Below are 12,487 nucleotides of genomic sequence, written 5' to 3'. Positions count from 1 at the left end.
ATTCTTACTAGGTTTAGAAGATGGGCAAGGACTAGAAACAATCCATTTTGACTACCATACATACTCTCCTCCATTTCAGGGAAGAGTTGATCAGCGCCCTCAACTCTGCTGTGTATTGGAAACACATGACCTCCCTCCCCCCCACCTTCTTCAATGTACTAAATCCAAGGCTCTACCTATATCAATTATTTCCAAGTTTCTAGGGCCAGGACTTTGGCACTCACACAGGCTCCTTAATGGTTCCAAAGTACATCAGGTTTGAACTAGCTGTTCTTTGCACTGTGGTGTTTTACAGGTTCCTGCTCAGGGCTCACAGGCCAGACCACAGAGGCACATAGTAAAAAACAAGTTCTTTGTTAGATGTGTTTCAAAGCAGGCAACTGAGTAAGAACAATCAGATCCAGAGCAGAGAGATGATTTACCTCAGGAGTTTTGCTAGACGTTGTAAGATGGCTCCAAGATGGCTCCCCAGGCTTTCCCCACATTCCTTCCCATTCTTATAAGATGAGTAAACAGGGCAGGAAGGCATATGTGAGTTCTCTCTATGTCAAAGAGGGAAACTTTTAGATGTAGAACGGTGGGTGGGAAATTGAACGGACACGATCACGAGGATAATACCACTTTTCTGGTGAGAAATTAATAAAACGGATGTGTCTTTAGAGGAGATGAAGCCATGCTTAATCAAGCAGGAATGGGGTGAGCATTTGGGAGGATGGAGAGAGTGTACCACGTGGAGCACACTTGTGAAGGTCAGAGAACGGCCTCAGTTATCTGTCCTCGGGTGCATTTCAAATGTTGCTGGAGATGGTCTCCCACTGGCTTGGGATTCCAGCACGGTGGCCAGGCTAACTGATTCGTAGGCTTCCCAAGACTGTCCTGCCTCAGCCTGTTATCTCACCATCCTCGAGATCACAGGCCTGTGCCACATTGCCTTTGGGCACTTTGGGTGTGGGCTCCAGGGGGCTGAATGCAGAGCCTCACACTTGAGAGGCAAGTGCTTTACCGATAGCCCTCCTCAGCCCTGCCAATGGGTATCCCTTCAAACAGAAAATGAAGGAGATGTTGAGGTGTCAGACACAGTCTAAGCCAGTGTCCTGTGCAAGAGTCCTGAGGATGCAAATAACGCAGTAAAAACTGAAATGTTTGTGCTTCAAAATCTAGAGGGGATGGAAAGAACAATTCTGAGAGGTCAGGAAAGGGGTGAAAAAAGACGTATTTTTCATTCTTCCATTTTTTTATCAACACGCAGTGCTGGTATTCCCATAGTAACTGCCTTGTATTAAAACTGTCCCAAAGCAATTGTTCTTGGTCTCGGTATTCTAATAGTAACTGCCTTGTATTAACCCTGCACCAAAGCAACTGTTCCTCATTATTTAGCAAAAGTCTATCTTTTCCCCAACACTCATAAAATGTCTTAATCCTAGAGAACCACATAAGCTTAAACTGAAGAACTCATGGCATCTTTAATCACAAGAATTTAGTCGACAGGCAAGAAACTTGAAAGTGGAGCTAGCTACTTCCATGATGCTGTAGAAATACGTGGCATGGCCTGAGCCTGTGACAACTTGGTAGTCTTTTCCGAGGCAGGAGTCCACGTTAAAATTTCACTTCATCGAAAGACTGCTGCTTTTTATCTTCTCCTATCTCAACCCTTCTCATAAGTCTTCTTCCTCGAGAACAGACAAGCAAAGCAGGACAGTTCATGAACTACAAAGGCGGGCCTTGGGGCAGATCCATTGAGGAGGCATGAGGGCTGAAAGCGCCATTTCTCTTCTCTCTGTGAGTTCCTGTATCCTGTCATGACTGACAGGTGTCCTTCTAACTAACATAAGTGTTCCTGGAAGCCACTTGGTAGGACTTGGTTTAACAGGTGTACACACACACACACACACACACACACACACACATACAAACACATACACAGAGAAAAGCATAAGTAAATATAAAAGCACATCACTTTTCATTGTTTTCATTTTCCACTAAAACTATTCCACAAATTTGAAGAGAACCATTGTTGTTGTTGTTGTTTTTAAACTCTTTGAGTCATAATACAAGTGACTTTCATGTTTTCCAAAGTTGGAAGGTGGGGGGGCGGTATGATCAAGATACTCTGACAATTCACTCAGAAGATGCTAGTGATTACCCAAGATTGAGGTGAAGGTCAGGAGCAGCAGCTGGGAGAGCTGCAAGCCACGCCGCCCGGGAAGAGCCCCTTCTATTGAGATTTTTATAATATTCTTACAATGCATATTAAATAACTTTCTCTGGACCACAGACATGATTGAACTTAAAAAATAAAAGCCCTATAAATACTGCCAAGTGAGCCTTGTCTCTGTATCTCCCTTCTTGCATAAAATGGAATATTTCCAACCAAGCACTGAAACATAAATATTAAAATAATAAATGGGAAACACTACAAATCTACTTCACAATTTCATCACTACTGTAGCACCTTTGTTACCAGGGCCAATGCGTTCATTTTGTGAAGAACACGAGAAATCTGAGAAGCTTGAGGACTTGTCTGATTAAATATCTAATCACCTTTTCAAGTCCTAAGCCTTTATCATATTTAATCCATCTAGAAAGTTCATTCTATACTAGAGATTCCAAGGCCCCCTTTGGAAAGGGAAAAGAAAAAAAAAATAGGGAGAGAAAACTCTCAAAAAGGCAGGGTTCAATGATCTCAAGATGACTTTCTGTTGGCGCTGTGGTGAACTCACTTAACCCTGTAAACCCACCAATCCACAGTAGGGTCAACCAGTTAAGTCCATGATTTTTTAGTCCCCAAGTATCAGTTTTACAAAAGATGCCACGTCTGTTGCTTTGGATTCATGTAGGGTGAAAAATGGATGTTGCTGGGAAAGAAAAGAAAAATACATGACATTAATACTTGATATTGATAATGTACAAAATTAGCAAATTGATCTATTTGTTTAATAAATGGGTTAATATCTCTATGGAGGCAAACTGGATTTTTTCAAATCTTTTGTGAAAATCAAGCACACATCTGCCGATGGGCGTAATTCATATCTCTTTGTTGCCTCCCATTTTGGTATTCTAAGTTTTCAATACAAAGAGTCTATTAGTTTAAATAACATATGCCAAGTATGCTACACAATACCATCTATACAGAAATACAAAGATTGGCTAAGACCATCTCTACAAAATAATTTTACACATATGCAATAGTAAAATAATTTAAACTTCATAGATGTAGGTTCTTCCACTTCATGGGACTAGGAGCAGGGTGAGAGAACAAGATACCAATGTTGCTGAACAGTAAATGAGCAAAGGTGGCATCCGTGCCCTTGACACTGGAAAACTGGTTTGAACTAAAACAGCTAAGGCCATTTTCTAAGGCCACAACCACAGCTAGCGTTACACTACATCAGTCCTAAAGAGTTTGATCTATTCACAGAATAACACATACTGTCAGACTACTGGTGTGTTCAAAGAAAATTCAACTCAGAGATTAAAGACTGAAAAGAAGAATATAAACTTTGTGTATAGGTTGTATTAAGTCAGCTTGAACAGAAAAAAGTACAAGGTCAAGTCTTACGCTTTGTGGAGAAAAGGTGAGGTGTGACGCAAGAGCCCACATATTTTAATGGCAGTCGAATGACCAAGCCATCTTTCTGAGTAACACAACATGGGTTATAAGTGTTAGACTACAGAGCCTTCAGTCTCCAGTTAGAGAGAGAAACATTAGCCCATGTTCCTCGGCTCTTCCAGTGGGAACAGAAACCAAGCAAAACCTCAAAAGGACAACTCCTTCAGGTCCCCACACCACACACCTCTCTACCTCACCTACCACGCCCAAGTCTCTGGCTGCCTGGTGGCACTACTTTCAGTGGCTAGTTCAAATGGCTCCACGTGAGTGTTTCTCATGCAGACATGAGATGACTCACTGTTTCCCTGATGAGGGGTTCAGTTTGCAACCTACCAGTAGGCTTTCTAATTATACTTGTTTGAAACCTGACAGTAGAGGGCTGGATGAGTCAGCTTTGTGGGGAACTGAATGCCCACCCATGCAAGTTTTAGGAAACAATGCAAAGGGGAAGGAACAAAGAAATAAAAACCCAAAAGAAAGTGGGTGGTCACTGTTGAGCACTGTGACTCAGACCATGGAAAGATCTTCTGTTTTTGCCCATTAGAGGATATTGGTTGAGTGCTGGCTCTGAACCTTATACCCGAAGTGAAGCTTGATTCAGGGCCCTTCATTCTCAGTTCCTCCATCTGCCAAACCGTGATGCCCGTTTCCATTACCGACCGCTTACATGGCACACTTACCAAGGTTTTGTTTCTGTTGTTTTATTTTAACCATCAACTTACTAACTTCCCCACGTCCTCTTGACGTTTGGGGATCTTTCAATGTGCTTAAAAAGCTTTTTTACTATCAAAACAGGACATGCCTGAGCTCAGATTGTCTGGATGAAAGAGTCCAATGCCTACCAGGCCCACCTTGACTCTTATTCTGCTGTCACTAGCTCAGCACTTGGAGTTCTAGCCCATGAATGAGTTAAATATTATGATCTGAAATCTTTAATTAAAAACAAAATTTTTAGGTATCTTTCGATTTATCCCAGATTAAGAAAATACTGTGAGGGTCAAAGGGCAAGGGACGAGAAAGCAAGTAGTCAAGCCAATCAACATGGAAGGTGTCACTAGCCTTGTGTGGAATATTGAGGTTGAGGGTGTTGAGAACTCAATTCCATCTGCAAGCAATGAATGGAGTAAAAAATAGAAAGAATAGCAGTGTGGAGGTGGGCAAATGGGGTCCCACAAACAATCAGGGTACAGCTCCAGTTCAAGTTTCTCCCCCCAAAAAGTGCTAAGTCTGAAGAAGGAGGACTCTGTACCACTTAAGATTCCTACGGTGTCAAAAAAAGAAGCATGGAGATTGACGGACAAGCTACCAGGAAGCAGAGAGACAAGTCACAATCACTAATAGGCCTCCAAAACATCCCACATATACACCTCAGCCTCCAAGACTGTGGGTTCAGCTACCCTTGTCTCACACTGCAATTCAAATCTAGAACTTTCTTGGATATTTGAAGAATGGCTGAAAATCGCTTCACTGGGAAATCACCTAAACAACCTGGTTACTATTTCCTATGGTAAATATCTGAAGGCAGGGGTCATCAATCTAGAATTCACAGTTCAAAACTAACCCTTGTCTGTGGTGGTTTGAATGAGAAATGAGAAATGCCCCCCATAGGCTCAGATGTTTGAATAATTGGTCCCAAGATGGTGGCGCTCTTTGGATATGTTTGGGAGGTGTGACCTTGCTAGAGGAAGTGTGTCAGTGGGAACACCTTGGAAGTTTGAAAGACTCATGCCCTTAGCAGTTGGCTGTCTCTGCTTCCTTCGTGAAGTTCAAGATGGGAGCCTTCAGAGTACCACTCCCGCCACCACCCCTGTGCTCCGCAAGCAAGGGCTCTAAGCTTCTGGAACTATACGGCCAAATAAACCCTTCTTTCTCTAGGTTGACTTGGTCATAGTGTTTTACCACAGAAATAAAAAAGTTACTAATATAGTTGTCTGACTCTTAAATAAAGTTTGATTGGAACACAGCCATGTGCTTTCTTGTTGTTGTTGTTGTTTTCCTATATATAATATGGTTATTTTCAGCTTAGTTCATTTAATAGCAATTACATACCTCATTAACCAAAAATACTATCTAGACCTTTATTTAAAAAAAAAAAGAGTTGGTTAACATCTGTTGTAGAAGAAAACTGCTAGCTGGGTGGTAATGGTGCACACCTTTAATCCCAGCACTCAGGAGGCAGAGGCAGGCCGATCTCTGTGAATTTCAGGCCAGCCTGGTCTACAGAGACAGTTGAAGACAGCCAAGGCTACACAGAGAAACCTTGCCTCAAAAAACCAAAAAGAGAAGGAGGAAGAGGAGGAGGAGGATGAACACTACAAAGCAGAAGCTTAAGAAAATATGCAAATCAAATAGGCTGGAGGAATCTATAGCTCGCAATCTGAATTAGGGTGAAAAGTATTAGGGATTCTGTAAGAAGTATATGTTTGGGTTGGAGCCTTGATAACAATATTCCTTTATTTGGAAAAAAAAACGGTCTTTTTTTTTTTCTCTTCCTACCTCTTCACAAATTCCTAAAATTAAAACAATAGCCTACTAGCCCGTGTTGCCCAGTGCTGAAGTCGGAGTTCCGACTCAGAGTTTCCATTTGAAAACCTCAATTCCACAGGAAAGCAGGGAATAGTTACGGTCTTAAAAGGCATGTCCATTTCCAGGACCACAAAGACTAATGCCTTAAAGGGGGGAGGGCTGCCCACACAATCTTTCAACATTAATAGACATGCCAAAAACCCCCCTCAGTGTTAGCTAGATTGTAGCGGGAAGGCACATGTCAACACCAGATGCCAAAGTATAGGAAACTTGTTTTTCTTTTCCTCAAATGTTTTCTGATGAAATTTTTGATAAGAAGCTACTTAGTTTTCTTTTTTTTTTTTTTAAAGGGGGGGGGGTTTGCATTGTAAATAGCTGAACTACAGAGAAAATATTCTTGTATTAGAAATTAGTGATAAAAAGAGACTTTGGGATTCCAAGTCCCATGGGATCCTACACATTTCATGTGAAATTATTAACCTGAGATCAATCCCCAGGAGCCATATGGTGGAAGAAAAGAACTGACTCTAGCAAGTTGTCCTCTCCTCTCTACAGGTGCCCTTCAACACCTGTATACCCACAGGTGTTTACAAACACATGCACATAAAATAGATAAAATATTTTAAAGAATGAGTAACAGTGAGGAGGAGGCCTTGACTCTGCCTTGTGTCCAATTCCTGGAAATCAACTATATCACAATGGATCAACTCTTCCTACACGGTTGTTCACTCATCATAGTCGTGACGGCTTCAGAAGCTGTAAGTTTGGTAACACACACCCAAGCGTACTCACCATAAGCTCTGGATACGTGGGCCGTTCTTTGGAATTTTTCTTCAAGCTTAAAGGGAAAAAAAAAATAACCACATTAGAAATCTATACACCATTTTTCACTGTTAGGATTTTAGAACCAGTGTAAAACTGATCATAACTAATTTTTTAATGCGAAGAAAACAGGCCTCCTCTCTTGACTTCTAGTGTAAATTATAAACTCTTACAGATTATGTTTTAAACCACATAAACCACATTGGGCTTGTTTTAACATGAGTAAGTGTGTGTGTGTGTGTGTGTGTGTGTGTGTGTGTGTGTAGCATGTAGTGTGGAAAGAGACAGAGAAGAGAGAGGAGAGAGAGACAGAGAGACACACAGAGAGATTCCTTCACTATGACACGGATAACATTCACTCTAATTTTCGCACCTATCGCCACTGCATTTCAAAACCTGTATGTACTTTCCTTCGGGGTAGCTTTTCATCCCACCTCCTGGAAAAGAAATCAGCAAATGCTCCTTGCAGGACAGCTAATACTCTTCACTGCCTTCAGCTGCACGGCCTCCCCTGTTTGTGGTTCCCTTTCATATATAATTTGCTTTTATATGTTCCTACCCAAACCTGCCTGAGACAGAACCCACAAACCTATATTTTGCTAAGGCCCTGCTAACTCATTCACTGTGTCTTAGTGGACAAAAAAGGAAAGCACATTCAGTCAGCAAATTAGCAATTATTCTTAGAAATAGTTTTGTGGTCATGCACTACTGCCTAGTGGCCACTCAGTTCTCTGAATACCCAGACAGTTAATAACAGTTGATACCACAGGCAATCCTCAGAAAACTGCAACATGAAAGAGACCCACCCGGCACCCTTGTCCTCAACCCACCCCTATTCTCTTTCCACCCCTGGGTCTAAAATGGAAAAAGAAAAGAGTTTCCTTGGCGTTAGCGTTCCAGGTTATAGAAAGGAGAAAAGGATGGCCTTGAAAACTGTAACGTGCAAAACAATCTACAGCTTCCTGAGGCCACCGGGCCATGAAATCATTCATGAATGAAAAGAAAGTTGTCAATAAAGCTAAAGACTGATAAGGTGACAGCCTATTAGCTTCCTGGGCTTTGTGCTGATAGGTCCTTTTGAGCAAGTGAGATCTTGCACATGTGACAGGAGTTCCGACACACCCACAGAAGCTAATCATCATACATGATGCAAAGTGAAAAACCCAAAACCGTGGGAGAGTGACGTCATTGGGAGACTTCGAACAACAGTTTTAAGCAAAATGAAATTTTCTTTAAAAATTAAAAGGAGAGGAAGCCTTTGAACCAAAACAACTTAAAAGCAGCCTACCAGTTTATTCCAGGCTACGCTGTGGGTAGAAGCCAGGGAACCTGAGACAGGCTACAGGTAGAGGTGAGGACAGACGTTTCAGCCTGGAAGTGAGGGCAGACCTAGGACCTAGTGACCTCAGGGACCAGACAACCCGTGAGAGAAAGTTCATCTCAACTGGGGATAAAAATAACAGTGCATTAGAAAGAAGAATTATCAACTGTCAGCATGGGACTGATAGGAGAATGTGTGTCTGGGTGAAATAAATGAACTCTTAAACCACTCTTGGGTTTGCAACTGCCTACATCCTTCGAGTCGATGTTGGTGTTCCCCAATGGCGGTGATGCTGCACCTCCACCCCACAGGACATTTCTCAATGTCTGGAGGCATCTTTGGTTGTCACAACTAGTCGGCAGTGTTGTTGCTAGTATCTGACAGAGGCCAAGGCTGTTGCTAAGCACCCTTCAAAGTGCAAGCCTGACTGATTTCCACAACAAAGACAATCCAGTTTAAAATGCCATTGGTACAGACCTCAGAGTTATTGTGTGTTATTGGGTGGACCTTTTTCTATTAAATTTCCTATACCATTCTCTAAAATGGAGTTCCATTGTAAGAATCATCTCCAGGTGGTTCAAAGAATATTTGATTATGTTTTCATCATGACTATCTCCTTCCTCTCTCTTCTGTCTTCCTAGAAACAAAAGGTTGTCTTACTTCCAAGTATTAGTTCATCTTGGAAATAAGCACAGAAGAAATATTCTCTGAGGACATTGTTGCCTTTCTTGTTCATAGATCCAATTTTTTTTTTAATTACACAGAAGTTCTAAATATCCAGCTAGTGTTCAAAGCCAATCGAAACCTAGACATTCTTCACCAATGGTTAAACACTTAAACTTAGGAAGATGGTTCAACTGGGAAGGACTTGCTGCCAAAACTGGAAATTCTGAGTTTGATTCTTGTTACCCACGGAACAGGAAAGAAAGGACTCCCACAAGTTACCCTCTGACTTCCATATATGCCCCATGACAGCATACAACCAGCACACACAAAAGAAAGAGAGGGAGAAAAAGAGACAGGGAAGGAGGGAGGAAGGAAGGGAGGAGAGGGAGGGAAGGAATAAAAATGTTTAAAATATATCAAGTCTAAAATACTCTTATGGCCCACCTTCCCATGACTAACTTTTTACTCAATAGCAGAACTAAGGAAATGATTAGCCAAGAAAAATATATTGCTCTTGAAATGTTGAAATAATGTGTTCTTGTAACAACCAATTATCTCTGTGGCAGCTCTGGTGTTTGGGCCCCTAATTACTGTGTAATAGAATAATTTCCTTTTCTCAGTTGGTCTAAACGATTTAAAAGTTCCTCTTTTCTGTTGTCCTCCTCATTGTGACATTGAAGAGAGAGAATCCAGGAGCTTGCAGAGACTAGGCAAGCACTCTCCCTCCTGGCTACATCCTCAACCCTAGGCTTCGAAGCTTTAACTAAAAGCAACCTTGAAACAGGACATTTTTTTCCTCCAGAATGGTTTGCAGAACTTTCTCTCTTCTTTTAATCTATACTTTTTTAAAGTGGGGAAAGTCACACTAGTTGATTGGTGAGAAAGTGTTTCAGTATTTTTCAAACCTCAGAGGCTGCTGCCCAACTTTCCAGGAGGCTACTTCTTGACTTATAACCCCGGATTAGAATGGAAAACTTGCCACCTACAGAGCTGTAATGAAAAGGACTTCTACAGCAGCCAGCCATGGTAATGATGCCTGAATTCCAGTACTCAGAAGGCTGAAGCAGGAGGATTACAGTTAAGGCCAGCCTGGGCTACAGAGGGACTTTTAGGACAGCCTACTGCACACAGTAAAACTCTATATAAAAAGAAAGGGGAAAAAAATAAAAAAAGGAATAATGGTGAGAGGGAGGGAAGGAGGAAGGAGGGGATGAAAGGGAGGAGGGGAAAAAGGAATAAAAGGGAGAGAGAGAAGGGGGAAGAGAGGGAGGGAGGGAGGGAAAAGGGATGAGGAAGGGAAGGAAAGGGGGAGAGGGAAGGGAGAGAAAGGAAAATATCAAAGTAAGACTATTCATTGAGTTAGTATAGTGAACATAACCTAGTCTCTCCATCTTTCCAATCAAAAACACTTCAAAGGAGGCATCAAGAATAGTAGAATACCCAAGATAAAGTTGGGGTGGAAGAAAAATTTTCCATGTTTATTAGGATACTTGAAATTCAGTATAAAATAACCACCTTGGAGTTCAAAGGGACACCACTTTCTTCTTGGATCAATGTCTGACTTTTGCGTGTTCAAGCGGCTTTGTCGTTTGCAAGTGTACAATTAGCTAACTTCCCTAATTCCTCTTCCAAATGCCACAACACAGGCTCCTGACCATGGCCGACACTAGAAAACAGATCCGTGCTGTCTTGAGAATTGCTAGCTTAGAAGTTTATGCTGACCAGAGCCTTTCTGCCTCTTTGAGCTCCCCCTGATCATTTCCAAGAAGGGCTATTTGGTGCGTCCACAGAATGAAAACACAGTGGGCCTCCGAAGCCATACGTTTGTCAAAAGATAAACAAATATCTACCGCCCCCTTTACCGTCCTGTTCTGAACAAACAGACTGTGCTTAATCCACTGCTTGATTTTAGTTACTCTGAGTCAGACAGTATTGACACGTGGACAGGCCTCCACACTCTTGGGTAGGGCAACATGCTGCTCAGCCTGGCACCGAGGCTCCAAAGTATGGCTGGAGGCACTGCAAACAAAAGTCTATTTTAGCAGCAGGTGGCTTATTCCTAGTGACTTTCTTGTGTGAACACACAGGAAAAGGTTAGAGTGACAACTGAGAGGCTGCTGGGCCAGTGAGCAGCACTCACTCCATGACCAGGAAGACCTGAGTTTGATCCCCAAAACCCACACAGAAAGCCAAGAGCTGCGGCACACATTTCTAATCTTTGCAGTGGGGAGGTAGACAAGAAGATCCTTGGGCTTCATGGCCAGCCAGCCTAGTTGAATGAAGACCCTTCCTCAAAACACAAGGTGGTCAGACCCAAGAAATGACACCTGAGGTTGACCTCTGCCCTCCTCATGTGCATACAAGCCGTCAACATACACACAAACACTTATGTAACATATGTGCATATTTGTATGTATATACATGTACATATATGATCCATCTGTTAAAAGCCCATTTTTTTCAAATAAATTCTTTTATTAAACCTTCTACACACTAGACTATAAGGATTTTCTATTAGAATTTATTACTAGGCATCCAGAAACAGAGTCTATTTGGACATGTGTTGGGCTGAATGAGCAATGTCCCTCCTCCTGTTGTCTCAGGCACTGGGGGCTGGCTTCAAGAACGTAAAACCTCCCTTTACTCCCTGTTCCCTCTCCCAGCTCCCTGCTTGAGGTCCAAGATGTGAGGCTTGGCTTTTGCTCCAGCCACCAAGCCTGCTGCCTGCCACTTGCCCATGCCTCTCTGTTATGATGGACCTATCCCACTGACACCATAAGTTTCTTCCCTAAGTAGCCTTGAATTTTTAACACAGCAATAAAAAAGTAACTAATACAGGTCAGTACCACCCACCTTAGAAATTCTTGGAGGAGGGGCCTGGGAGGGGGAGAGAGAGGAGGGTGAGATTGGGAGGGGACAAGGAAGGGAGCTACAGTTGGAATACAACATGAATAAACAAATTTTATGGATAAACAATTTTTAAAATAAACAATAAACTTATTGAAAAGAAAAAAAATCTCACTGATAAAAATATATACTGTGGAAAAGAAGTCACCATTTTAAAATAAGTACATAAAAGAAGTATTTCTAAGAATCATTATTTCTTTGTTTTCCTGTGAAATACTTCAAGATACTGACATAGACAAAAAACTCCAAAAAAAAAAAAAAAAAAAAAGAATAACCCCAAGAACTGACTAGTGGGATTACATGAAATTAAAAAATTTCTGCGCAGCAAAAGAAACAATTTTCAGAGTGAAAAGACAGCAAAGAGAATAGGAGAAAAAAATCTTTGCCATCTACACATCAGGCAAGGAATTTCTGTCTGTACTACGTAAGGACAAGTTTTAGATGCCCAAATGAATAAATCTTCCAATCAATAAATGGGCTCATGGACTAAATATATAATTCTCAAAAGGGGAAACACAAATGGCCAATAGATGTTTAGAAAAGTTTTCCACATCCTCAGCTCTCCCGGAATTCCACATGAACAGGACTCTGAGCTCCCATCTCATCTTAGCTAAGATGGCTGACACCATCTTAGG

At 41.8% G+C, this 12,487-nt stretch overlaps 1 protein-coding gene across 3 annotated transcripts in view; it reads right to left on the bottom strand.

Annotated features, from left to right (window-relative positions):
* Nucleotides 1–1,953: 1,953 nt before the first annotated feature.
* The window catches only part of Map2k6 (mitogen-activated protein kinase kinase 6), a 113,891-nt gene continuing 103,357 nt past the window's right edge, over nucleotides 1,954–12,487 (bottom strand). For all 3 annotated transcript variants that reach the window (XM_055592554.1, XM_055592555.1, XM_055592556.1), the window contains exons 11-12: nucleotides 6,929–6,974; nucleotides 1,954–2,855 (exon numbers count right to left, since the gene is read on the bottom strand). In XM_055592554.1, the coding sequence (XP_055448529.1) occupies nucleotides 2,778–2,855; nucleotides 6,929–6,974 (124 nt within the window). In that variant the 3' untranslated portion in view covers nucleotides 1,954–2,777. The remainder of the gene's footprint in view (nucleotides 2,856–6,928; nucleotides 6,975–12,487) is intronic.

Source organism: Psammomys obesus, unplaced genomic scaffold (genome assembly GCF_907164565.1).
Source record: "Psammomys obesus unplaced genomic scaffold, mPsaObe1.curated_primary_1811, whole genome shotgun sequence".
In the NCBI taxonomy this organism is placed as follows: domain Eukaryota; kingdom Metazoa; phylum Chordata; class Mammalia; order Rodentia; family Muridae; genus Psammomys; species Psammomys obesus.
The sequence above is the reverse complement of the archived record's forward strand: the minus strand, read 5'-3'. Positions and strand labels throughout refer to the sequence as shown.